This window comes from Bidens hawaiensis, unplaced genomic scaffold (genome assembly GCF_021521415.1).
Source record: "Bidens hawaiensis isolate Kalapana, Puna unplaced genomic scaffold, B.hawaiensis_p1.1 tig00046077_1, whole genome shotgun sequence".
NCBI lineage: Eukaryota > Viridiplantae > Streptophyta > Magnoliopsida > Asterales > Asteraceae > Bidens > Bidens hawaiensis.
The window spans coordinates 79801-106645 of NW_027498199.1; the positions used below are offsets into that span (position 1 = coordinate 79801).

A 26845-nucleotide genomic window follows, 5' to 3' on the forward strand; every position below is an offset into this window, starting at 1 on the left:
GCTATATTTGTAAAACTACACATTTTTTTCTTTTCCTTTTCTTTCATTTAATATAAAGAATGTAATTAACCATTTCTTTTTCTTCCCTTTTCTTTCATTTTTTATTAAACTTGAGAATGCATTATATGCATGTACTTTCTTTTCTTCTCCCATCCTATCCAATCTTATACTTTCCTTTCTTTTAATTAAAAACTCGAGAACACAGTGTTAGCCGTTACAATAACATTAGTAAAAAGTAACACCAGTGTCACATTAACACCTTCTCCTCCATATATACTCCTCTTATGCTCATCTCTCTTCACCATCATCTCTCTCTGACCCCCCATAACATTTTTAAAACCGGTTTATCAGACAAATTAAACCGATACACCAAACCAACATTATCATTTCAACAATGGCAACACTCACCAAAGCAACTACTCTATTCATGCTTCTAGCAATTGTACCTTTCGCTTTAGCCGGACATGACTATGGTCAAGCCCTCTCCAAAAGCATCCTCTTCTTCGAAGCGCAACGATCCGGTTACCTTCCCGATAATCAACGAGTTCATTGGCGTGGAAACTCCGGTTTACTCGATGGCAAAGCCAGCGGGGTATGTAATTATAAATTAAGTATCAAGAACTAAATATTTTAAAGACAAACAGACAATAAGTTGCGCTACACTATTATATATTATATAAATAATCTAGTGTAACAAACTTTAATTAAAATGACAAAATGCCCTTGCGTACATTAATAATTTTTGTAATAGTGTAAATTAATTTGGGGAATTTGGCTGTGAAGGTGGATTTGGTTGGAGGATATTATGATGCAGGGGATAATGTGAAGTTTGGTCTTCCAATGGCCTTCACGGTGACAATGATGTCATGGAGTATTCTTGAATACGGTTCGCAAATGTCCGCGAGTGGCGAGCTCGGTCACGCCATGGATGCGGTTAAATGGGGGACTGATTACCTCATCAAAGCTCATCCTGAACCTCGTGTGTTATACGGAGAGGTAATCGTTGCCCTTTTGATTCAATTTATTTTTATGGGTCGGTTTGCATTGTTGTATTTTTCTATATAGATAGTTTTCTTTTATATAATATAGCTGTCGTTTTAAAAAGTTTTCTTTATTGAATTGTCATTGATTTAGGTTGGGGATGGTAACACGGATCATTATTGTTGGCAAAGGCCGGAGGATATGACGACTTCACGAAGTGCTTACAGAGTTGACGTGAATAACCCGGGATCTGACCTCGCTGGAGAAACTGCGGCCGCGATGGCCGCGGCGTCGATTGTGTTTCACCGGTCGAACCCTGCGTATTCAAGGGAGCTTCTAACACATGCTCACCAGGTCAGTTAGGCTACTACTACTGTCGTTTTCTTTGTTTCACTCTTGCGACTTGTGGTTGAAAGAGTACAATTAGTTAAGCATAAGGTGCAACTATTTGTTGCATCGTGTTTTAATTATGGCAGAAAATCAAAGTCAGCTGAATAAAATATAGTTTTAGCTCGGCTAGAAGCCACACTTAAAAAGTATCATGAAAATAAAATTTTGTTATTTTTATATAGAGTTAATAGCCATTTTCGTCCCTGTGGTTTGCTACTTTCGCCACTTCAGTCCAAAATTTGTATTTTTGTCAATTTAGTCCTCATAGTTTTAAATATTAGCCAATTACGTCCTATCCGTCTAACGGCATCCAGCTATGCCGTTAGTTCAAGGGTATTTTTGTCTTTCTCCTTTTTATTTTGAGTTATTGGTCATTTTCGTCCCTGTGGTTTGATACTTTTGCCAATTCAGTCCAAAGTTTGAAATTTTGTCAATTTAAGTCAGTTTTTTTTCTATAACCCTAGAGAGCATTATCCAAGCCCAAAACAAGTCTGCATTTACTCTGTCGACAACAGTAATCATACCCCCTCCTCTCATATTTAGTTTCTAGACGGTTCCTAAACTCTCCCCCATGGTGGAATTCAATGGTAAAGTGGTCAAAGTAATTCTGTGAAACCGAATTGTACGGAAAAAACTAAAAATCGTTTCTTTGATGAATGCATAATATTTAGGGTTTAGAGATTAACATATCATAACGAAAATCTGGGTCGTAATCAACTATTATACATTAATCAACAAAACAATTTTTAGTTTTTTCTGTATAATTCGGTTTCAGGGAATTACCTTGACCACTTTACCATTGAATTCCACCATGGAGAAGATTTTAGGAAATGTCTAGAAACTAAATATAAGGGGGGGTATGATTACTGTTGTCAACAGAGTAAATGCATACCATTATTTGAGGTTGCTCGATGGTTTTGGGCTTGAATTATGCTCTTCAGGGTTATAAACAAAAAACATAAAAAACAAAAAAAACTGAATTAAACTGAACATTAAATTGACAAATTTTTAAACTTTGGACTGAATTGGCAAAGATATCAAACCACAGGGACTAAAATGACCATTAACTCAAAATTAAAAGGAGAAAGACAAAAATACCCTTAAACTAACGGCATAGCTGGATGCCGTTAGACGGATGGGACGTAATTGGCTAATATTTAAAACTATGAGGACTAAATTGACAAAATTAAAAATTTTGGACTAAAGTGGCGAAAGTAGTAAACCACAGGGACGAAAATAGCCATTAACTCTTTTATATATTAAAAGTTCATTTTAGGAAGGTTAAATTATTAGAAAACATTACAACATAACTTGAGAAAGGAAAGGAAAGAAACAATAGACAGGTAGTATTATATTTTTTAAAGGTTTAATATTATATAAATAATTTCGATGACGCATAAATTACTTGATTTTATAAACATTTAATGAATGTAAATAAATGTACAAGTTGTTCTGCACATTGTACAAACTTACTTATTCACACTACGAATCGGTTATGAATTATAGCAGTTCACATGGGATGTGTCCGTTTGTACAACTAGTTACAATCACAATTAATATTAAATAAATAATAAAAAAAATTGTAATAAATTTATTCCATTTATATATTTAAATCCCCATTCATATGCGTGTAATAATTCAACCTTTCCAAATATAACCCCTTAAATTTTTAATTAATGGCGTTTTTGTCTCGTGGCTAATTTCGATATTTTAATAAGTAAAACTTATTTGTTTTGTTTAGTAATCACATTTTCAATAAAAAAATTAAGAAAACAACAAAAAGAAATGAATTAAAAATGAACATTCACATGTTATTTGTTTTACGTTGTACTTAACAAACTGACAAATGAATCATGGTACCAAAATAATATTAAAACACCGCTTGCCACGTGATACCATTCACTGTCGGTGTGTTGTACCGTACTAACCACTAATGCACACTCCACCTCACTTTTTAACTCTTTCCTATATTACCCGTACACGTGTCACTTTTTAATTTTTACAACTCATGTACAAACAAACTTTTCTGTTCAGCTCTTCGACTTTGCCGACAAGTACCGAGGTAAATACGACAGCAGCATCTCCGTGGCACAGAAATACTATAGATCTGTCAGTGGATACGCCGTACGTCAATTTAACCCAAACTCACTTATTTACTTAAATGCCATTTATTTAATTATTAATTTAAATTTTAAAAATTTGTTAATAGGATGAATTACTTTGGGCTGCTTCTTGGTTATACAAGGCAACTAACGAGCAATATTATCTTGATTACTTGGGGGAAAATGGTGATGCCCTTGGTGGGACCGGGTGGGCCATGACGGAGTTCGGTTGGGATGTTAAGTATGCCGGAGTTCAGACCCTTGTCGCTATGGTAATATGTTGTTACAACAAGTTTTTACACTGGAATAGCGCTATAATAGATTGAAATGGGTTTGGGCCAGTGTCAAAACTAAGAACTTTATAAAACCAAAAACTTCGGTTTTTAGATTTATCAAAAAGGTTTGGTTTTGGCTTTTTCTGCCTTTACAAAAGCGGGTTCGTTTCGGTTTTTTCTAAGTTTTATCACTAGTAGTTTCAGCTTGAAGATTTTAAACTGAACAAAGTGACTCAAAATAATAAACTTGGGCCTATGTAGTAGGTCTAAAGTTTTTGGATTACACAATTTATTTGTTTTTTTTATAAAATAATAAACATTCTAAAGTAAAAAATAAAATGTATGAATTAAATGATAAAAGTTGCTTTCAGTAATTCAGTTTAGTTGCCCCGTTTTTTTGGTACGTGCAAAACCAAAACCCAACCGTAAAGTTGGTTTTTGAGGAAATATAAAATCAAACAATCGGTTTTAAGTTGGGTTCGATTATTTTAGTTACTTTAGTTACCTATTGATTCTTTCAGTTTAATCATTTTGAGTGATTTAACATGTATCTCATAACCGTTTGTTGAAAACTGTGTGCAGCTTCTAATGGGAGGGAAAGCCGGTGGTCACGCGCCAGTGTTCGGAAAGTACCAGGAAAAGGCAGAGATGTTCATGTGTTCGTGCATGGGGAAGGCAAACCAAAACGTTCAAAAGACTCCTGGCGGTTTAATATTCCGACAACGGTGGAATAATTTACAGTTTGTCACAAGTGCATCTTTCCTCCTTACCGTCTACTCCGACCACTTAACATCTGCCCGGAAAGACCTGCAATGTGCTTCGGGCAGCGTTGCCCCCTCCGAGCTTCTAGCATTTGCCAAGTCACAGGTAATAACAATATTGGAGTCTGTCGCTAAGCTAATTGAACAAATTTCTTTGTTCATGTTCGTTCATTTATTAAATGAACACAAAGTTCAGCTAATGTACGGTTTGATTACAACCCTAATAACAATTATTGAAAAATATTTAGAATCTTTTACATACAACCAAGATTTAAAGTTTTTAAAATATTTATATACAATGTAGATTGAAAATCTTTTGAATCTTTACTTGACAATTGTTGAAAAATAGATTAATCTTTATACAACAATAAAGATAACTTCTTTTTTTAAGAATTTTAAATGCAACAAAGACTTAAAAATTTTTAGATTCTTTATATAACAATTTACAGTCTTTAGAATCTTTGTATACAATAAAGATTGAAAGTTTTTAGAGCCTTTATATAACAATAAAGATTGAAAACCTCTAGGTGGACTACATTCTTGGAGACAACCCAAGGGCAACAAGCTACATGGTTGGATACGGAAACCACTACCCGCAACAAGTTCACCACCGTGGGTCCTCAATCGTGTCAATTAAGGTTGACCCGTCGTTTGTTAGCTGCAGAGGCGGTTATGCAACATGGTTTAGCCGAAAAGCAAGTGACCCGAACCTGTTAATCGGTGCCATTGTCGGTGGTCCAGATGCATATGATAACTTTGCTGATCAAAGAGATAATTATGAGCAGACCGAGCCTGCTACTTATAACAACGCACCCCTTCTTGGAATCTTGGCTAGGTTAAGTGGTGGTCATGCTGCCAATAACCAACTCCTTCCAGGTAAATTTTATCACATTTTTGTTTGTTGAAATGCCATTTTTACTCTTCGGTTTTCGATCTTTATAAACGTATTGTTTATTGTTTTTCAGTTGAAGTTCCTCTTCATAAACCTATTGCTGTTCAACCGAAACCAAAGCCTGTATCCACATCTACAGGTACGAATTCAACCGTAACTAATATCATGTTTTTCTTGTTCAAATTATTTTATAAATTTGTTACCTTTATCTGTCTTTAGCTCCGGTTGATATCAATCAAAAGGCAACTACATCATGGGTATCGAACGGAAAAACATACTACAGATATTCAGTTATAGTAACCAACAAATCAGGCAAGACCATCAAGAACTTCAATCTAAACGTCTCCAAGCTCTACGGTCCACTCTGGGGTCTCACCAAGACCCCAAGCGGTTCCTACGGGTTCCCAAAATGGATCAACTTGTTGCCGGCTGGCAAAAGCATAGAGTTTGTGTACATCCATAGCGCGCCTTTAGCTGACGTGTCAGTTTCCACCTACAAATTGGTCTAAAGTTCAAGATTAAGTTAAATGAGACCGATAAACTAGTTCAAGATACGCGGATTGTGGGAATTATGAAACTATACAAAAGGGTAAAGCTAGTGGTTGTAATTAGGTGGTTTGTGTTTTGGATGTTTGAAATAAGGTGTGAAGAATAGAGGAAGAAAGGAGTGAAGAGAGTTTAATATTATTACTAGTGCTCATCCTCTTTCAACTCCTCTTTCATTAGGTCTTATTTTTTGTTATATGGAAAGAGAGTGGCATTATGCAATGGAGTGAGTATACAAGAAGTTATATATACTGCTCAACAGGGTAAAAAGAGAGATCAGATTTGTGTTTTTATGCTTTGGTTTTTGTGTTTTTTTTTTCTTTTTAACTTCAAAAGAGGTTTGAAGTTGTCTGTTTCTTTGTCTTATGCAGTTGTTTAATGTAAATTTGACAACATCCTTTTAATTATATGCAATATGAATATAGGTTGTGCAACTGGCTTGTCTTTGTGTTATTCTTCTTGTTTTCTATTTAGCTTTAACATGAGCTAGGAGATGTTTATGCCACCCTCATGTCATGTCATTACTTCAAATTGTAATCACTAATCAATCTAGTTAAACGGGTAAACAAAACATGTTAAACCGAACATGAACAATTTATTAAATATTTAAGACATGACAACCTACATGTTAAACCGAACATGATCAATTTATTAAATATTTAAGACATGACGACCTAAAACCTGATTATCTTTAAGTTGGGTAAGAATGTTCCACCCTATATGTACCCCTATTTCATATTGACCCTAGCAATTAGGATTTAAAACGAACAATTCTACTCAATCTCTTAAAATCATACAATCGTGTAAATGCTTAAAGAAATAAACTACAAAAAATAAGTATAAAAGTAACTTTCAAAACCAGCTTAACAAAAACCCATTATAATATTTTCAATGCTAATTTGTATGTATCATTGGTCACCTAAATAATACAAGATAATTCACTATGATTAATAATGCAAACCAAATGTACGTCACATGCCGCACATGGACCTGTGTCTGGTTTAGAGTTGAGACCCCATATGATGAATCCATACATTACTTCAAAGCACCCTAGCTAGGGTATGGACCACATAGTTCCACAACTCTATAACTCAACCTACACAACTACCTTTGTCCTAATTGAGAGTTCATGTATTGACCATTATTCACTTATTTGATTATGTAATTTATGTTGAATCCAAATTAGGAGATAATTATAACATCACATGTTCACAACTAAACAAAAAAAAATCTTTTCTCAATCCAAGTTATGCTTGCTTTTATTTGATCATTACAAATTAGACGAGATACAACTACATTTACCAGACACCGTCACTCTACGATAGAAGTAATTCAATTACCTATTTTGATTATCATAAAAGTTCACAAACTAAAAAGTCAAATATCATTTAAAAGTTATTATATCATTTTATAATTCAAACTATGATAATTTAGCCGATAATGAATCATAACGGCAATACGGCCATTAAAAGTTTAAAACACTAACTTAAACTTTCGTTGTCAGGTAAACTCATCCTGATGGAGAAGGAACTCCATTTGGCCGTAGCATTCATTTATGTGTTTCCAAAACAATTAAAATAGTTTAATTGAGACAGATCGATCAATTTTTTTGTTTGTGGTGTTCCCTTAACAACGTAAATGAAAGTTAAAGTGACTAATGAAAGTTAAAGTGCCATTAGTCACGTTACAAGAATGGTAAAAGCAATCATTCATGTTTTCACGTATTCGGCTTTTTTTTTTCTTAGCTCGCTCTCTTTGATTTCATGTTTGATACTTTGACATGCTCAATACCATTATGGTTGTAAAAAATCCCGTGTAAACGTCGCTTAATCTCCAATTAATCACTGGTCAGTACCCCACCAACCAGTCGTCGATTAATTGTTGTTTGGTCAATATCTGTCAAAATTGAAATACATATGTATATTTGAAATTTATATATAAATTTAAATCAAATTAATCCCTATTAATCCAAATTAATCATTAGTCGTTACCCTACTGTCCAACTAGCGACTAATGAATTTTACAACATTGAATACCAATTAAGGCAGTGAGAAAACTAAAATGTTAATAATAAAAAACACTGAGATTATACAGCTAGTGTTCATATACCCTTGTCACAATTTTATGCACCACATCAAACCAACCACTGGCTACAACATTATGTATAGTTCATATATCATAACAATTATCAGCATCTCATCTCCTGAAACCTTTTACATCTCGAAGCACACGAAACCTCAAGAAAAGCAAACTATAAAACCGAGTGACATCTAAACGACACCTGTGCTTGATCGGGCAATCCTTTGAGCATCTTCAAGGTCCTTCAAAAACCTGCATTTACCAAACCATACATTATAACTCATGTCATCATAAATAACTATGAGTAGAGTGTTAACCGACCTTTTAGAATTTAGAAGAGTAGAACCTCCAAGTATAAACCGAATGCCAGAATTCAATGAGTTCTGTAGAGCAACTGAACGGGATTCCTCATATGTTGTCCCACCAACAATAAAGATCACGACCTCTTGTGGCCTGCCACCAATAAAAAAGTTGGAAACTTCAACCCGTTTACTTTATTTCAGTTTTTGTAATGGATAAAGCCTCCTAAATGGGCCTATAAACAAACCCAATGTTCAGTGAACACTTTGGCAGGAAGTTCGCTTATATTTGTCTATTTAAAAAACAAACGAATAATGAAGAAAAGGTTTTGTTCATTAGTTACATGAACAGAATTCTTGTTGGTTCATTTATGTTCGTGAATATTCGTTTACGTTTGTTTAAGTTTGTCAGTTCATGATCGTTAATGTACTTATTAAAAAATTTTGGACCATTATAACCTAGTCTAGTTTTACAACTTTTTAGGTCTAACAACATATTACTTTTCATTAGTTTTAGCGCAGCTATGATATGTTTGACTATGTTTGTTCATTTGTACTGTTAACGTAAGAACATAAACAAACACCAACATTTTCATTTTATTAACCAAAGAACACGAACAAGTAAACCTCGTTTGTTTAATTGTTCGCGTCTGATCGTTTGTTCGGTAAAAGTTAAATGAAAGAACATGCTCCGTTCATGTTTGTACAGTTCGTTAACAAACTACTCCTACATCATTTTAGGTGTTAAGACTAGTACAAAAAGTTACTCGTTTTGACCAGTTATGTACTCTTTTCAATTTCTTTAATATCAAAGCAAGCTCATTTGACCCACACGTTTAGCCAATTAGAAAAAAGTAGAGCAAACCGACAAACCTGCCCTGCTGAAAGTGATTCCCAACAAAAGGGTAATCAACATCTCTCAATCGTCCCTTTGTGATACTCTCCATAGTTTGGAACAGAAGCGGTTGATGCTGAGTGTACACATTCTCAACCCCCTAATAATAATAACATATAATCAGAATGTAATACATAAAGATCAAAAGAAAACTTGGGGTGAATGTTTATAACGCACACCTTTAATCCACGAGCCATGTTACGTGCAATATTCAAGATATCCCTGTTACCATACAGATCTCCGGTTCGTCTATCAACCCCCGCTTGCTTTAAAAGGAATTGTACAAGCTGTCATATCAACAAAACACACTCAAATCAATCCATTTATATAAGTAATTGAATGGGCTTACATCTAAAACAAAGTATTAGTATTAGTACCCCGGGCTTATACTTGGGGGACCGAGAAGCCAACTTATTGAACAGCTGCATGAGTTGAACGGGGCTCTCTTTCTCGTATCGCAAAGCATACAACATTACAAGGCGTAGTCGATCGATGTCTGACACACTTTCGTTGTTCAGAAGATTTGTCACAGCCTAATAATACATTAGAACACGGGTCATGTTAATAATACTCGGAGCATGTTCAACAAATGTACGTACACGAACAATAAACGCACAGGGTTTTTTGTTCGTGTTCGTACATTAAGAAAACGGGTGTGTTCGTGTTCATTTGTTGAAAGTGCAAATGAATGGGGCACAAACGAACATAGTTAATCATGGATTAACAAACATAACTTAACAAACTCCAATTACAAGCAAGCATAAACATCAACATGTTTAGTCTAAAATTTTAATAAAGCTAGTAGACTAAACTGTAAGATGTGATATTTCAGTTTCATCAAACTAAACTAAACTGTAATAGGCCTTAATATTTTAAATGAATATATAAACGAATGTAAAAAAAAACTTAAGCAAACGTAAACTAACGAATGCAAGCCTACGGACTTAAGCAAATGTGAACGAACAAGCACGAACGACCGTTCATGAACGTAATTGAACGAGCGTGTTCATGTTTGTTCATTTAACTAAATGAATAAAATAATATTTTCATGCCCGTTCATTTATTGAATAAATAATCATGATTAAAATGTATAAGCACCTCGAATTAACTGAGCGAACCAATTGAAAGTAAGGGGGTGTTTGGGATTCCTTATTTTACGTCCTTATAACTTTTCATTAAGTTAATAAGTTACAACATTGTAACTTATAAAACTTTTCCTCTCACAATATAAGCAATCCCAAACACCTTATTACTTTTTAAAAAGTTAATAAGTTATAAGTTGGTGAAAATAAGCAATCCCAAACACCCCCTAAATGTGCACATCAGGGCCTAAAAAAAACTAGATTTAATTGTAAAATGGACCTAAAAAAATTTAGATAAACATATAAATGAGCATAAATGAATTTATACGAATGGATGTGAACGAACATTAACCAACATAAATGAATGAGTGAAACATGTGTACATGTTCATTCGTTTAACTAACTGAACAAACAATGTTTTTTATGTCCGTTTGTTTATTAAATACCAACATTAACAAACATCTAGTCCAATGATTCACGAAGAGTTTATTGAACGTACGGGTTGTTTACATGCCCCCCACACCCTACGCACACAAATGGAACATGTTTATTTGGTTAAAATGTATAAGCACCTCGAAGGCAGCTCCTTGGCCACCGTTACAAGCCAATTCTTGTTCAGTCTGTGATACTAACATGAGTTTTCGCTCCTCAACTATTTTGCTCATTTCTGTCACTAGGGTTACATGCTTAGACACATTTCCTTGCATTTTTCTATACTCTGGATAATTATCAACAAATTTAGCCATATCTTCTGCACTCAAACAAAACAAAGTAGTACAGTCAGATTATTAGTTGCCAAATAAAAATATAAGTTTGTAATTTTTTTGTTCAAACCTATTGTTTGGATATTCTGATTGCTTTTTGCCACTTGCTGAAAATCATCCACCATCCGCTTTATATTCATTCCAATGTCTCCAAAGTTTTCATACATATTAGCCTTGAAGAAGGTATCTTGTTCAGACGACAATACAACCTCCTATTTTAAACCACATCATAAATAACAACTGATCACAATGTATTCTATGGCATATTATTAATTAAGGTGAATATAAAGAAGTGAAAGCTGACCTGTTGATCCTTTGAAAACTTCCCAACATTTCCTAAGTCTACTTTATTGTCTTTGATGCCTATCAGTTCGTGCACCATAGCCTACAAAAGTTATCAAATTAGCATTACTGTTAATAATATTACAACTGGCTATATTATTATTGCTACAGTTTAAGTTTCAAAAGTTGAAAAATTGGCACCTGATAAGTCCATTGATTCAATAATGGAGTAACGGGATCATCTCTCCTATCAATTACAAGCAATAAAGGAGAGATTTCTGTTCGTCTGAAATCAAAAAGACCACTTTCTTGCTGATACATCAGCTTCTGTTGCATCGAAAAGGATATTAGTAAAAAGTGAACAATTTAAATTGAACTTATTAGTACACAAAAATAAAAAGTTTACAAGAATCAGTAGTAGGCTTGTAAACCAACCGAACGTTCAGTGAACCGTTCGTTTATAAATAAACAAACAAACATGAACAAAACTTTTTGTTCAATTAGTTAAAAGAACAAACAAAATACATATCTTGTTTTTTCATTAATGTTCACAAATGTTTGTTCATCTATGTTTGTTTAAGTTAACATCCGTTTATGTTAGTTCATTTATATTTGGTTAAGTCCGTTCGTTTATGTAGTCATTGTAACTGTTAGGCCCAACAAAATCAAGTCTGGGTTTATTAAATTAAAATACCACCCATTACAATTTAGTCTCGTTTGATTAATTTTTTAGTCCCCCCCCCCCACACACACACACAAAAAAATTGATATTTACGTTTACATTTTTTCAATCCGTTATAGTCATTGGTTTACGTTCGTGAATCGTTCGTTTATACTATTACTGAACAAACACGAACAAGAAAATCCCGTCCGTTTAGCGTTCATATTTGATCGTTTGTTTAGCTAAAGTTAAACAAACGAACATGAACACGCCCTCATGCCCTGTTTGTATTTGTTCGATTCGTTTACAAGCCTATTCAGCTAAGCTTAAAGGATACAAAAAAGTCATTTCTTCCATTCATATACTAACATTATCTTTTATTAACAGATTTAGGAACCTAACTAACTCACAACATTAACAAAAGGGCATCTGAATCAGAAAGAGAGAAAGATAAGATGAACTCACAGAAGCTTCATGTGCAATCCTTTTCGCAATATCAGATGTTCGTGAATATCGAATAACGGGTCTTCTTTTAAAAGCCAAAAAGATAGCCGCAAGCCCATCTACAATCCGATCACAGTAAGTTTGTAGATTTGGAGGATCTATAACAGCAGGAAGCATATACATGTGATTTGATGGTGTGTTCAAAGTGAAATGGTACGGGTCAATTGCAACAAAATCGGCAAAAAATTCCTGCACAATATATATAAATTAAAACCCCTAATCACATTTCATTAAAAATTAGAACATAAAGTAAGTTAAGTTACCTGGACTTGTTGAACAACTTCATGTTCATCTGCATCGGCTAATATATGAAGCTGAGTAGTATTCAACATATTCGAGAAAACTGCAGCAGGTGAAAATGAATAATTAAGTACGAACCGAACCGACAATCAATCGAGAACACTTAACATAATAAGACTTACAAAGGTTATATTCTCCAAACCGAGGTTTAGCGAGTTGGCGTTTCAAATGCTGAATGTTGTCAGATGTCGGGCGAAGAAAATAAAGTGCTTTAAGATGTGACATAGACTCGTCTGAGTTTAAAATGGCATCAACCAATTCTACCAAAAAGACTTGTTTTTGCAAAAGTTCAGACTGGGAATACACGACACTCACAACACTAACCTGCAATTAACAAACATAATATAGTAAACCCTAGAATATTATTATTATTATTGCTACACCTACATACATAGATAGATACATCTATGAGATTTGAAGTGTACCGTTTGTGAATCAAGAATGAGGACCTTCATGCCTGAAATATCTTGTAACATTCGATTTATATACTCTCTTACCGATGACACCAACACCATTTTTTCTTTTCTTTCCTTTCAAATTCACCACCAGATGATTCAGATCGCAATTGCAATTGTTGACGTCAGTGATCCTGGAGAGCCGATGACTATATCAAACTAATTTTTTTTGGGTCGGGTTCAGCTGTTCAGATCGGGTAATCGGTATATAAATCTTTTATCCTCTAGGGTCAAATCAGGCCTGGTAATATATATAAAAATGTTTTTTTTTTTAAATTTAATCAAAATATCATCTAGTTTGACATTAATAAGCAATACATTTTGACATTTTCTATGAAATAAATAAAAATATCGTTTAAATGTTATCACTCGTTTAGTTACGCAAATTGGACTTCACGTACTTTGTCGCATAAAAGCATCTTTAAAGCTTGCGGTTGTGACGGGTAATGCGAGATCTAACTTCAATAACGATATACCAATGCAAATGATGTTGCTGAGTAAAACAATGTATGTTGAAACTCGAAACATTTTCTTTTAATATTAAAGCTCTTAATTCACTAAACTCATTCGACATAGTACTTGCATTGTCATAACCCTTCTTGTTTAATCAAATTAAATGTAGATTGAGTTGTGAGTTTGAGACTTGGGCTTAGAAATTGGATATAGATTGACAGGCATTTGGGCTTTAATTTGTATCAAATTTGTTTATATTAAACTCAAATTTAATTAAATAAATTATTTATATACATTTATTCAATTATAATTGTAAATATGTAAGTATATTTTTATTAGGGTTGGTATCGAAATATCATTGGGTTTTTTTTCAAATTTTACAAGGGTCATTTTGTGTGGTTCTCGAAATCCTACAGGGGTAGGTGTCAAAATTTCACAAGAGTTGATCGTGATTTTAACACATATACCACTAACTCACTGGCTTCACAAATAGAAAATGATGACCTTTTCCAACGCCATTTCCAAACCGGTCTTTTATCGGTCAGATCAAAACAAGAGGGTACGAGCAATAGTCTTTAACTTGGATCATCTTCAATGATCATACGTGAAAAGAAATAACTGGTTTTTTATACCAATTTATGTTGTTCTTAAAGGTAAATTTCTCCTGCTTATGAGAGTCGAACATTTAGTGTTTAAAAGACTTTGTTTTTGTGTCTGGGCCACCGGCCCCCATAACTTACACCAATTTATGTAATTATACGGAGCATATTATATTATTATTTATTTAATATTTAATTATAATAAAACCCAATCCATTTAATTATAATAATCTAATTAGAGAAATAAGAGCGATGAGTTTTCTTTGGGTTTGTAATAGATCAAAGTATACACGCATTTCATGGGAGAAGTGGTGAAAATTCGATATTGAAAATACGTAAACATTATATAGGTGGCTTTGGCTCCTTTATTTGTAAGGTGTTTTATATGTAAACTTTGGTGGTGTAATTTGACGAGATAGCTTCTTGTTATTTCGTCGTTTTTATTGATTGATCGTTCAAAAAAAAAATTCCCACAAACAACACATTGGAGAGGATACGGGTGACTTAACGAAATCCTGTGATATTTGTTTCGTTTATAAAAACGTCCGAGTTTTACTACAAGTGACCTGGACGGGTTGGTTTTCTCCTATGACTATAGATAAATCACCGTTGATGAAAATAATAATAATAATAATAATAATAATAATAATAATAAATCAAAGTGGAAGGTTATTATTATTATTGTCTAAACCTGCAAATCTGGTCTTCCTGAACCAATTTGGGATTCACAGCAAGCAAAAAGTTTCAAATGACGGATCGGAGGTTGTTAATGGAAGTAGAGAGTCATCTTGTTGGCCTGTGCATCGAATCGGCGACACAAAGCGCAGACGCCGTAGAGAAGTGGCGGAGACAGCGGCGGACTCTCGAACGCCTGCCTTCTCAGCTCGCAGAACCTCTCCTCCACCGCCTTCTCCGCCGCCGCCTTCTTTATCCATCTCTTCTAGAGTAACTTACTTTTTCTTTCTCGATCATCCTAAGTAAATTAGGTTTTACACCATACATATTCATTAATAGATAGAATGCCCTTAGGATTCAAAAGTAATTGAACAAGTTAATTACCAAGTCTATTTTATTATTAACCAATCGGTTCGGTTTATTCCGTTAGTTTGTAGCTTCTCGGTTTTGTTAATACATGAAGTGGATGTATAAATACATGAAATATATGAAAACATGAATGGTTCGGTTAACGGTTCAGTTATTGCTCACACCTAATGATTTCAAAGTCTGTAGTCTACCATATACACTTTCAGCATTGCTTAAAAGTGATCTGAACAAGTTGCCATACTTAACTGTGCCATTTGGCTTTTAGCATATAGGTCTGCTGTTGTTTACTTGATCTGCTTATGAGTTGTGAAAGAAAAAGATATATGCTCTGATATGGAGATTATGATCTTGTATCGTTAATAGTTGGAATAAAAAATCACAACTTTTCTTTCCAAGAATTTTCAACTTATTAAATGTCTAAAACTGAAACGTGTGTTGAAATTCCAAATTTTTATAAACTAGTTGCATCTCTATAACTCGTGCTTTAGTTAAGTTATTTTATTGATGTGCGTGTGCGGTGTTCATCCTGTTATATAATTAATTATCTTTTCAAAAAGATCATATCTTGTTTATGACCGGTTATTTACTATCTATTTATGTTTTGCTTGCTATATTTTAGTCAATAAATGAGCCATATTGTTGTTACCGTAGTATTTTTAGTCATATCCTTGATTTTAAAAAGCGGGAAGCACACACAGGCGGTGATATGGCTCATACAGATTTACTTCGCACTATTTTCTTTCGCATGCTTTCCACTCTGAAGTCTGAATGTTATGTCACCTTTTATTCTTATAACATTATCCATGTCAAGTTATTTATTTAGGTTTCAATATTTTGTGCAGATTATTCAAATACAGTGTAGAGAAGATTGATCTGAGAGGTGAGAGCTCTGTTGACGCAGAATGGATGGCATATCTTGGTGCTTTTCAATACTTGAACTCTTTAAACCTTTCTGATTGTCATAGAATCAACAGTTCTGCACTTTGGGCTCTTTCAGGTATACTAGATGCTCTTTTAAATCTCCTTCAAACCTTATTCCTTGTAAAACGTGGTCACATTAGTGAATTTCCTGTTTGGAATATAAGTATTAAGTGCTGATACATAACCATTCGGGCCTTGTTTTAGGTATTAGGCATTTAAAGGAAGTGGATCTTTCTAGATGCTCTAAAGTTGATGATGCAGGCATAAAGCATCTTCTTTCCATTCAAACTATTGAAATATTATGCATATCAGAAACAAGTGTTTCCGCAAATGGTGTTACACTTTTATCTTCACTTAAAAGGTTGTCTAAGCTGGATTTAGGAGGCTTGTTTACTACCGATTCGGCCCTTGCATCTCTTCAGGTTTTCTTTTCCTTTTCACATTACTTATTTAATGTTCTTTATACATGTTTTTTCTAAAGGCGGAAATTACATTTCATTTATCTATGAATGTTTACCGGGTTGTGTGAACCAATCCGTAACCGAAGTAACCAACGAAACTGAACCTAACTCACAAGTGACGGTTTGGTTTTATGTTTTAAAAAAAATGCATTTTTGGTTAGTTGGGTTCGGTTTTGCATGTATCGAATCGTAAAAACCGAAGCAAACCCAAACCCGTAAAACCACCGACTTTTGTTATTGAATTTATGGATTATGACGGTGTAGCCCAAAAATTTTAGACCTAAATGTGTAATAATCCATTTCTGGGCACTCTGTTTTATCTCAAACGGGTTAAATAAAAAAAATTGCTATACATAGAACAAGTCAAACGGGTTGAAAGTTGCAAAAAGTTTATTTTTTATGCATACAACCACCAAAATCATCTTATTCAAATACGTAGATTACTATTCTACCTATCTGTTTTTGCATTATCAACTATTTATAAATAGATTCAACATGGGACAATTATATTTTGTTTTCTATTGTGGTTTTTCAGGTTTTAACAAATTTACAACACTTGGATCTTTGGGGAAGTGATATATCAAACGACGGTGCATCTATTCTAGTCAAATTCCCAAGTTTGAGTTTTTTAAACTTAGCTTGGACCAAGGTCACATATTTACCAAACATAAGCTCGGTTACATGCTTAAACATGAGCAATTGTACAATACATTCTATATTAAAAGGCGATGGCAATAAGGCTAAGCTGTCAAAGTTAATTCTTGCGGGATCTTCGTTTAAAGATATTAACAAAGCCTTTTTATACTTTGATTCCAATTATTTATCTTATTTAGACTTATCAAACGCCTCGCTTCGTGACATATCGTTTTTGTCACTCATCCGTACGTTAGAATATTTGGATCTTATGGGTAATTTGATTGGGGATGATTCGGTTACGTTTATAGCATCCGTTGGAGCAAATTTGAAAACTTTAAATTTAAGTAAGACACGAGTGAGTTCAGCAGGAGTTTCAGTTTTGGTTGGGTGTGTTCCAAAGCTTGAAACTTTATCGTTGGATTCCACACCGACAGATGATATTGCTATTTCGTATATTGGCATGATGCCTTCACTAAAAGTTGTCAACATGAAGGGTACAAATATCAGAGGTATCTTCTCATGTTATATAATTGTTTCGATTTGTTTCATATTTCTGCATGCAATCCTAAATCAAGACTGACTAAAAAAACAGTTTTTTTGTCAATAGTTTTGCAAGTTTTTATATATACCTGGTTTATTCATGTAATTTGATTTAATTTACTTGTTTTCTCCAAAAATACATCTCTATTTATAATCTTATTTTGAGAAATTTAGGGATGTAAACGAGGCGAGCTAAGCTCGAGATGTATTTTCAAAGCTCGACCTTGGCTCGTTTATTGTCTATCAATTGTTTAATTGTTTTATTTGTATACATATATTTATAATTATAATTTTACATGTATCACATAATATATATTACTTGGTTATTTTTATCGTAATTGTACATAGTAGGAGTGTGCATGAAACCGTAAAAAAATCAACTCAACAAAAAACCGACGGTTTGGTTTTATGTTTTTGTAGAAACCGAGTTTTTGGTTCGGTTTCAGTTTCGGTTTTGCATATAATTAAAACCGAATCAAATTTATGTATATTATGCTTAATTTGTATTACTTGATATATAACCGATTAATCTACCAACCAGGTGTAATCCAACAAAACAGCACAGAAGATGAATGTATTCTCTCACTAACATCACTCGAAAATCTAAACCAATTAGAGAAGTTAAACCTTGAAGAAACCGCACTAAAAGACGAAGCAATCACCCCCATTTTAAGCATGAAACAACTCACCCATCTTTCACTCAGAAGCAGTTTTTTAACAGACGCCTCGTTGCACCACTTATCATCCATCCCCAATCTGATTAATCTCAGCATACGCGATGCTATTTTAACAAACGCTGGAATCGACCATTTTACTCCTCCACCTTCGCTGCAAGTGCTGGATTTGACCGGTTGTTGGCTGTTGACCAAGGATGCTGTTTGGTCATTTGTTCAACGCCATCCAAATGTTGAAGTAAGGCATGCAATTGTGACCTCTGATAATGAAGATAATAAATATTGTTCTCCGTTGCAAACACGGCAACAGAGAAGATTTTCATCATCCCCTCTTAAATCTGGCATGGCTGCCATCATAGGTAATTATTAGTCATATTAAGTACATATGCAGGGGTATTTGTGTCTTTTGTTATATTTGTTTTTAAGAGGTCGTTAGATGCTTTATATGTAATATATATTGTTCATTCTCCAGCTCTATAACTAAACTTTTATATATGAACACTAAAATTTCATGTGTTTCGTCATAATTTCAGTATATTATTTCCTAATATATTTTTGATGATTTGTAACAGATCAGAGGTTGAAGTATAGTAGAGCGGAACTACTATCAATGCAGTTTGCATCCGTGTCGGTTGGTTCAGTTGATTCGTCCGATGACCCCCCTACATCGCCCAAGTAGAAAAGCGGGTAGTAGTCATGGAGATGGTTTTTTGTTTGTTGTTGTGAGGTTTGTTACCTAACCATTTTGTAGCGAAAAAGATAATAGATTTTTAGTAAAATAAACGAAGTTGGATGAAAAGGTCAAGATATTGTATTTCTTGTGAATCTCGGATATTTATCAAAGGTTTATGATGGGATAATAGTTGATACTAATGGAATTTTGGTTATTTTCTTTTTGTATATTTATTTTTCATTACACTTGTTAATACTTAATACTGTCTAATATGATATTCATTTTGTTTCTAACCCTTTTTAGCCTTCTGGTAAGACGGATAGATCCGGAAATCGTGTTGAGTTGAGTAACGGGTCATTTGTAAACAACTTGGTTTAGGTTAAAAGAGCATATATTGGTTCAGTTTGGTTATTCCGGTCCACATAAACCTTCGGTTTGCAAAATCATCCACCGAAACCAATAACCAAAATTAGTTTGGTTAATTCGGTTAGTTTGTCAGTTTGGGTCGGTTAATATTGGTTAATAATCAAAACCAAACTTGTGCTAAGATATTTGCTTAGAAATACATGAAATAAAGGTACAAACACATGAATTGAAAGTACGAAACCTAAAATACATGAAATGATGAAATGAAATGAGGGTATAAAAAACATAAAATGTTGGAAAATATCAATGGATTGATTTAGTTAATTGAATGTACATGGAAAAAACAATAACTGAGTTTTGGTTAATTCGGTTTTCAGTTTGATTTCAAATATTTTAAGATGACAATTAAATACGAGATAAAAACATTACAAGTTCATCATTGGCAAAATCAAATTTACAAGCATTATATGTAAAGTGGTATCAACAAGTCTAAATGGGTAATGACACTTCTAAATCATTTTATTTAAAAAGTAAAATAGCAAATACAGTTGAACAATTAAAAGGACAATTTTTAAAGAAAATATACATGTTTATTTTGTGTGTATCCGTTCGTCAATACTACAAACAAACTGCTCATGAACATAATCAAACACCGATTAAATTTAACATAAATATCCAAAACTGTCCAAACATTTGTTTTCGTCTGAAAAATCATTTTCGGCTTGCGCCTAATTTTTGTTTCCGATAACTAATTCGTCCACAAGGGACTCAAGAGTTGTAAGCGAGAAACTAACTAATTTGTCCATAGCTCATCCAAATCAGGAAACGCCAGTGATATTACTAAATTTCACTTTCGTTATCAACATTCATCCGACTCGCAAAATTATCATAGATTTACACTTGATAAATGAATGACTATCAGTGAAACACGCATATGTACTTGAGAGAAAACAGTGTAGATCAATGATAGTTATGTGAATTAATTGTCCTTAACAATGAAGTTGAAAGTTAACAGTGCAACCAGCTTAATTATCACTATTAATTATTATCAGTCAATACATAGTAGTTTAGATTATTAAAATTTTGAATTTTTATGAAAAATCAAAGTTTTAAATAATATAGTACTCCATAACTAGATAAGTATTAAAATAATACTTACTTAATTAACCATTTAAGATATAAGATGCGGTATATGTATGAGAAGGAAACTTTTTTACTTTTAGAAACTAATCTTTGGTTTTTTCTTTAGCTAAAATCGTATAAGTTACCTATTAAAAAAAAGCTCCTCACAAAGTACACATAACTATTCAATTGCATGACCTTGTATATATACATACAAAAAATCACATGTTTAAAGTACCAAAATTCAAAAATCGTTGACTGGTTTCCTACTAGTCTATAGTAGTTGTTGCCGAAGAACACGGTATTACCATTGACGAGCTTTCAGGCATATTCCTACAAACTGGACATGTTGCATTCAATTTCAACCACTCATCAATACAATCCGCATGAAAATAATGATTACACTCTGGAATTGTCCTTAACGACTCTTTAGGCTTGTACTCTGAAAGACATATAGAACATGTACTATCATCGTCAGGTAATCTACAACTCTCTCCAAGAATGATTATCGGGTATGAATCAATTGCTGGCCCGTCTAAACCCGTTCTAGAGGGTGGTTGTGGTATGATAGCAACAGAAGACAGGTCGACACTTTGGCGGTGAGTTTCATTGTAGTCCTTGGCTCTAAAACCCGCGTAACATATGAGCCCGATGACGCAAATCACTGCCGGCACACCAACGCCTAAAGTTAATCCATACTTAGCACTCCTTGAAAACCCTATTATCAATTATTAGTTATCTGATCAAATATTCAATAAGCAAAAGTCACACTCAAAGCTGCCTGTTTTGACTTTTATGACTAAACAAGTCAACTAGTCTAGCAATGTCATTTAATTAATAGGTATAAAAAGAAAAGATAATCTTAATGCTTTATCACTAGTACTTCTTGCAAAATAACTTGTACCATAGTTTAAGATGAACAAATGTTATCGGATACCGATACCGACCAAGTTTTTGAGATTTCGATACGGTATCGGTATTATATTTCCTTTGGTACCTGTACATGTACCCATTATTTACGAATTTTAGTATCAGTATGTACCGAGCTCATCCCTAATGCTCATGCATAAAAATGTGTACCTATCTGTCGATCTTCATTTCCACAACCTCTACATGCCGGATTGAACCAAACGAGATCCAATTCCGATTTCATATCTCCATTCAACGACACGGGCACTGCGATCACCTGCATAACCTTACAATTCGACGGCATGTTTCTACGCGAATACAATTCCTGCGGAACCGCAAAAACCGAGTGGTTTTTGGTGTTCAGGCAAGGAAACGGCACCGCAGGGTGCATGAAACCGAAGCTCTGCAACGAGCAGTTATAAAAAGTGTATCTCTGGCAGAAAATGTTGCTAAAACCGAATGGCGTATCGGATAAATTGAAACTGTTGATGTTGATTCCATTTCGCTGGCAGAAATCCGGATCTATTTTGATCACCTGTGAATCGTAACAATCGTTTACGGTTCTGATTAATTAATTAGGCCATGAGGTATACTTATCGACTAGAACTATAGCTGAACTAGCGTCTAGGTGGAGTTAAGGGGTGTGAGTAGTCAGTACACCTCATCCTCATAGCCTAAGGCTATGTGTCGTGATTTAATTAAAAAGTGAAAAATGCCTTGACATGTAACTACCACTACCACTACCATATAGGAATGAGGGCTTTTACTAATTTTGCCATAAAAAATGCTTAGGTATTTTCCGGTACCGGTACCATAAGATATTGTACCTGTAGTACCGGTATTGGGACTAAAATGACATATGGTAGGTATTGGGACTAAAATGACATATGGTATGGTATTTGGTACCCACTTTTCTTAAATTTGGTGTTGGGTATTTTCGATGCCGGTACTCGTTTTTTTTCCGGACACTGATTAAAAAACGTAGAGTTTTTCTTGGGTATTAGGTAACAAGGAAGCCCCCGTAAACTTTCTTACGGATCCTCAAGAAGGAAGATCTACATTACGACCGGCCGATATACTTGTTTTTGGATGGGTAGAGGGAAAACACGCTTGTGTCGACCTCACAGGAGTGTCCCATCTTGTTGGGATTAGGGACACTGGATTTGTAGTAGGCCAGGTAGCATTTAAGGCGGCATCGGGCAAGGTTGCTAAACACGAGAGAGCTTGTTTGGAGAATCAACACGTGTTTATCCCCTTCGCCTTTGACACTTTTTGTTTCTTAGCTCCGAATGCCGTGGACCTTTTGAATAGGGTTCAGAAAGTTGTGTATAGTAACGTATCAGCCCATAAGAATCAAAACTTTGTTTTTAGTCGGATTGGGTTTGCTATCCAAAAGGGGGTTGCGGCGCAGCTTGTTGCCCGCTTACCTGCCACTTCATTGTAAATTGTTTGGATGTTTCTATGAAATATAAAAGGAGCCAATAAAAAAAAAAAGAACTAAAGAATGGTTTTAGGTAACAACTGAAAATTTTTTATGTACATGATTTGAGTTGAAAACAAACCTGTGAAACATAGTTGATCGCGTTGACGGTGTATGAACGCGACGACGAAAGTCGAATAATTGTTCGATTTTGTTTGTTACACGAGAGGCCGTAACCGGGAAAGCCGCACCACGGTGGTTGCCGGCCGGTTATATGGAACGGGAACCGGACTTGTGGTTCGTTACGGCCGCAAGAAGCTGGCCGGCAAGGGTCGTCATCGTCTGCGGCAGTGATGGATCGGAGTAACACGCCGGAGAAGAATATTAGCCGGAGAATAAGTGACTTCTCCATGTGATTGCCGGAGCGTGCTTTATGGTGGCTATTGGTGAGTTAGTATTTTCAAATGGTTTTTGAACGAATATTTAATATTTTATAGTCACTGTCAAAAAGAAGTTAAATAATATTAATTCAAGTTTTATATTATGAAAATGGAAATATAAGCTGATGCAAATAAAACTAGTTATTATATTTATACATTAAAATAAATAAGGTTGATGGAGAGATATATAGAATATTGTAAAAAGAATCAAAATGGTGACCAAGTTGGAAGAGGCTTATCATTATGTCCGTTCGATCAATAAATCGATGGTCACTGATTATTTTGTATGATTAAGTTGAAGATGGTTTCATGAGGGTATCTATTAATTAAGAGTTAAGTGCCATTTTAGTATCTGTGATTTGTATAATTACGTAACTTTGGTATCATTTTTAAATTTATTGTAAATGGACTTTTGCAAATTTAGTACTTTTTTCTAACCTCGTCAATTTTAGTCCGTTAAGTCAGAGGCTCTTTCGTAATTTTGTTTTTTTATTTGTTTATCCTTTTCTTTTAAAGGACTCCTGATCATCATCCCCTTTATTATACCCATAAAACCCTAAAAACACTCTTCATCACAATTCGTCTTTTATGTGTGCAGCAAACACTCCAAACCAAAATGTTTAAAATCTCCGGCACCAGTGGCGGTGTAGGCCAGATTCTGGCCGCCGTCGCTGCGGCGTTACTCCTCCGTCTCTTTTCCGGCTCTGGTCCAGCGTACTTGCCGGAAACCGAAACCGAAGAAGACGAAACCGAAGGTGCAGTTTCATATTATGAAGCTTCGGTTTCGGTTAAAGTGTATCCGATTACAGTCCGATGGACGAATATTACGTGTGCTGTGACAGATAAAGCTTCTAAATCAGTTAGTTTGTGTTTATAATAATATAATTAGTTAATTATTACTGCATATGTTGATTTAGGAGTTTGTGTGATTGTTTGCTGAAATTTGAAATTGTACGGATTGTTTGCTGAGATTTTAAAGTAAACAAACATATTAGGATCAAAGAGGAAGATTAAACAACAAGATGGTTGAACAAGAATTTGATTTTTACTAACCGGATTCAACAACAGGTTCAAAGCCAGACGATTCATGTCGAACAACCCACAATTCGGTCATATTTAGAGATGAAGAGTGGTTATGGTCGACCGATTGAACAAGAATTTGATTTTATTTGTTTGAAGATTCGATGACTAGTGGTTATCATCTATGATCAGGAGTGGTGATGAAGAGTGTTTTTAGGGTTGTATGGGTATAATAAAGGAAGATAATGATCAAAAGTCATTTAAAAGAAAAGGAAAAAAAAAATAAAAAAACAAAATTACGAAAAAGCCCTTGACTTAACAAACTAAAATTAACGAGGTTAGAAAAAAGTACTAAATTTGCAAGTTTTAGAAAAGTCAGGTAGTCATTTGCAATAAATTAAAAAATGGTACCAAAGTTACGTAATTGTATAAACCACATGTACCAAAATGGCACTTAACTCACTAATTAATTAAGGGTAGGAAAATCAAGACTGTATTTGAGAAATATTCTTCTTATGCTTTAATCATACTATGTATATGTTTATATGACTATATATGTACGTACATGCGTTTGTAATAAACATCCTACTTGATCACGTGTATTGTGATACATAATATTGTAGTTTATTTGTTTTGCCAAAATTATAATGTGTGATAAGGTTTATGATATTGCATCAAGTATAATGCATCGTACGTAAGGTATAACATAATGCATTAATATAAGCCAAAGCTTGTATATATATAAGACCATCTCTATATGTGGTTTTGTTTGGTTTAAACCAACCCCAAAACCAAGCAGTCCATTGGAGTGCTTGGTTTAAACAAAAAACCAAAAATTTGATTTTTCAAACCACCAAAAACCAAATGTTGTGGGCCTCAAACATTACATCTTTCACTCCACATATATATACCCATATTTATATTTATAACAATATATACAAATATTATACACATATATAGGGATGAGCACATTCGGTATCGTACCGAAATCGGTACCTAAGTTTTGAGTTTCGGGATCGGCACGGTACCGGTATTTCCTGAATTTTTATTTTTACCTTTGGTACCGGGATAGTACTGGTACCGAACAGAATATTTCGATATCGGTACCAGTACCAAGAATTTATGATTTTCGGGATCGGTTTTCGGTATCGATACCGATCTCATCCCTACACATACATTTTTTTTATATTTATTTCAAAAATTATGTATTTTTTTGTTTGTCTATTTTTTACGTCACGGCTAGTTTAACGATTAATTTTCTTAACAATTTTATTATCTATTTACAACATTTAATTCGAATAAAAGACATGACAAGAAGTCCCGGAAAAAGGTTACAAGAAGTCCTAGACATTACAAAGAGTCCTAGAAAAAAATGTTATAAGAAGTCCAAGTAAAAAAACGTACATGGAACGGTTTAGGGATTTACGTGACAATGAAGCTCATCATGTATTTTAGAATGATTTAATGGAACATGTGTGGATGGTTAAGAATAATATTTCTTAGGTTTTATTATTAGGCAAAAGTTTAAAATGTCTCTTTTTCATTTTGTTAGAGTAATTGTCATTTTAAATTATTTAACTTTTTTTGTTTATCTATTTGTTATATTTTAGTTAATCTATTTTTTACTAAATTTTTATTATATTGTTATTTATTTAAATAAAAATATATAAATTAAATATTTTATAGTATTGTGAAATTCTTATTTAAAATAAATGTAAAAGTAAGTGATGATGTGAAAATGTAAAGATAGTTTGAGAAAGTGTATTGTTGGAATAAAAAAATGTTTTTTTTTAAGAAAGCTGATGTAGCAGTGATATGTTTGATTTAAACCAAAAACTATTGGAGGTAATCTAAAAAATATTTGTCAGTTTGTCACTCAAGTAGGGCTATAAGCGAACCGGACGTCCGACGGATGTCCGTTAGGCAAAAAAATTCGTTTGTGTTTATTCGTTTAATAAATGAACCGAACATGGACAAAAAAAATTTAGTTCGGTAAGCTTAACGGACGAACACGGACAAATGCCAGGTCCGTTCAATAGTTTCCGTGAACGTCCGGTAAAGTCCGTTCGAATACGTCCGGTAATGTCCGCCCGGTAACGTCCGAACGGATAGGTTTGTGTATGTTCATTCGTTGACAATATTAGTGTTCGTTGTCCAATAGTGTCCATTAATGTCATATGTTTGTTTGTCCATTAATGTTCTTGTGTTTGTTTGTCCATTAGAGTCAATTAGTGTCCGTTTGGTCGTTAATGTCAATTAGTGTCCGTCAACGTTTGTTTACAATACTAACGGACGGAGA

The 26845-nt window shown here is 34.0% G+C and overlaps 4 protein-coding genes across 4 annotated transcripts; 2 read left to right on the forward strand and 2 right to left on the reverse strand.

The window, feature by feature from the left end:
* Positions 1-217: 217 nt before the first annotated feature.
* On the forward strand, positions 218-6169 carry LOC143596103 (endoglucanase 6-like). The gene is made up of 9 exons (XM_077074963.1): positions 218-592; positions 784-996; positions 1135-1335; positions 3406-3495; positions 3581-3745; positions 4331-4615; positions 5037-5385; positions 5475-5540; positions 5621-6169. Exons 1-9 carry the CDS (start codon positions 395-397, stop codon positions 5908-5910), a joined length of 1857 nt encoding a protein of 618 aa, XP_076931078.1. The 5' UTR covers positions 218-394; the 3' UTR covers positions 5911-6169.
* A 1864-nt stretch (positions 6170-8033) lies between these two features.
* LOC143596105 (vacuolar protein sorting-associated protein 45 homolog) lies at positions 8034-13362 on the reverse strand. Its single transcript, XM_077074964.1, has 13 exons — positions 13239-13362; positions 12936-13137; positions 12777-12856; positions 12475-12702; positions 11550-11675; positions 11371-11451; positions 11137-11278; positions 10875-11053; positions 9598-9753; positions 9400-9507; positions 9199-9320; positions 8348-8479; positions 8034-8278 (listed from the first exon to the last, which is right to left on the reverse strand). The coding sequence occupies exons 1-13, from the start codon at positions 13326-13328 to the stop codon at positions 8218-8220; spliced, it is 1707 nt and encodes a 568-aa protein (XP_076931079.1). The 5' UTR covers positions 13329-13362; the 3' UTR covers positions 8034-8217.
* A 1681-nt stretch (positions 13363-15043) lies between these two features.
* LOC143596100 (uncharacterized) lies at positions 15044-19275 on the forward strand. Its single transcript, XM_077074961.1, has 6 exons — positions 15044-15265; positions 16207-16361; positions 16490-16707; positions 17282-17891; positions 18464-18955; positions 19169-19275. Exons 1-6 carry the CDS (start codon positions 15069-15071, stop codon positions 19273-19275), a joined length of 1779 nt encoding a protein of 592 aa, XP_076931076.1. The 5' UTR covers positions 15044-15068.
* A 1639-nt stretch (positions 19276-20914) lies between these two features.
* Positions 20915-23567, reverse strand: LOC143596101 (RING-H2 finger protein ATL20-like). Its single transcript, XM_077074962.1, has 3 exons — positions 23229-23567; positions 21838-22201; positions 20915-21475 (listed from the first exon to the last, which is right to left on the reverse strand). Exons 1-3 carry the CDS (start codon positions 23496-23498, stop codon positions 21027-21029), a joined length of 1083 nt encoding a protein of 360 aa, XP_076931077.1. The 5' UTR covers positions 23499-23567; the 3' UTR covers positions 20915-21026.
* Positions 23568-26845: the final 3278 nt, after the last annotated feature.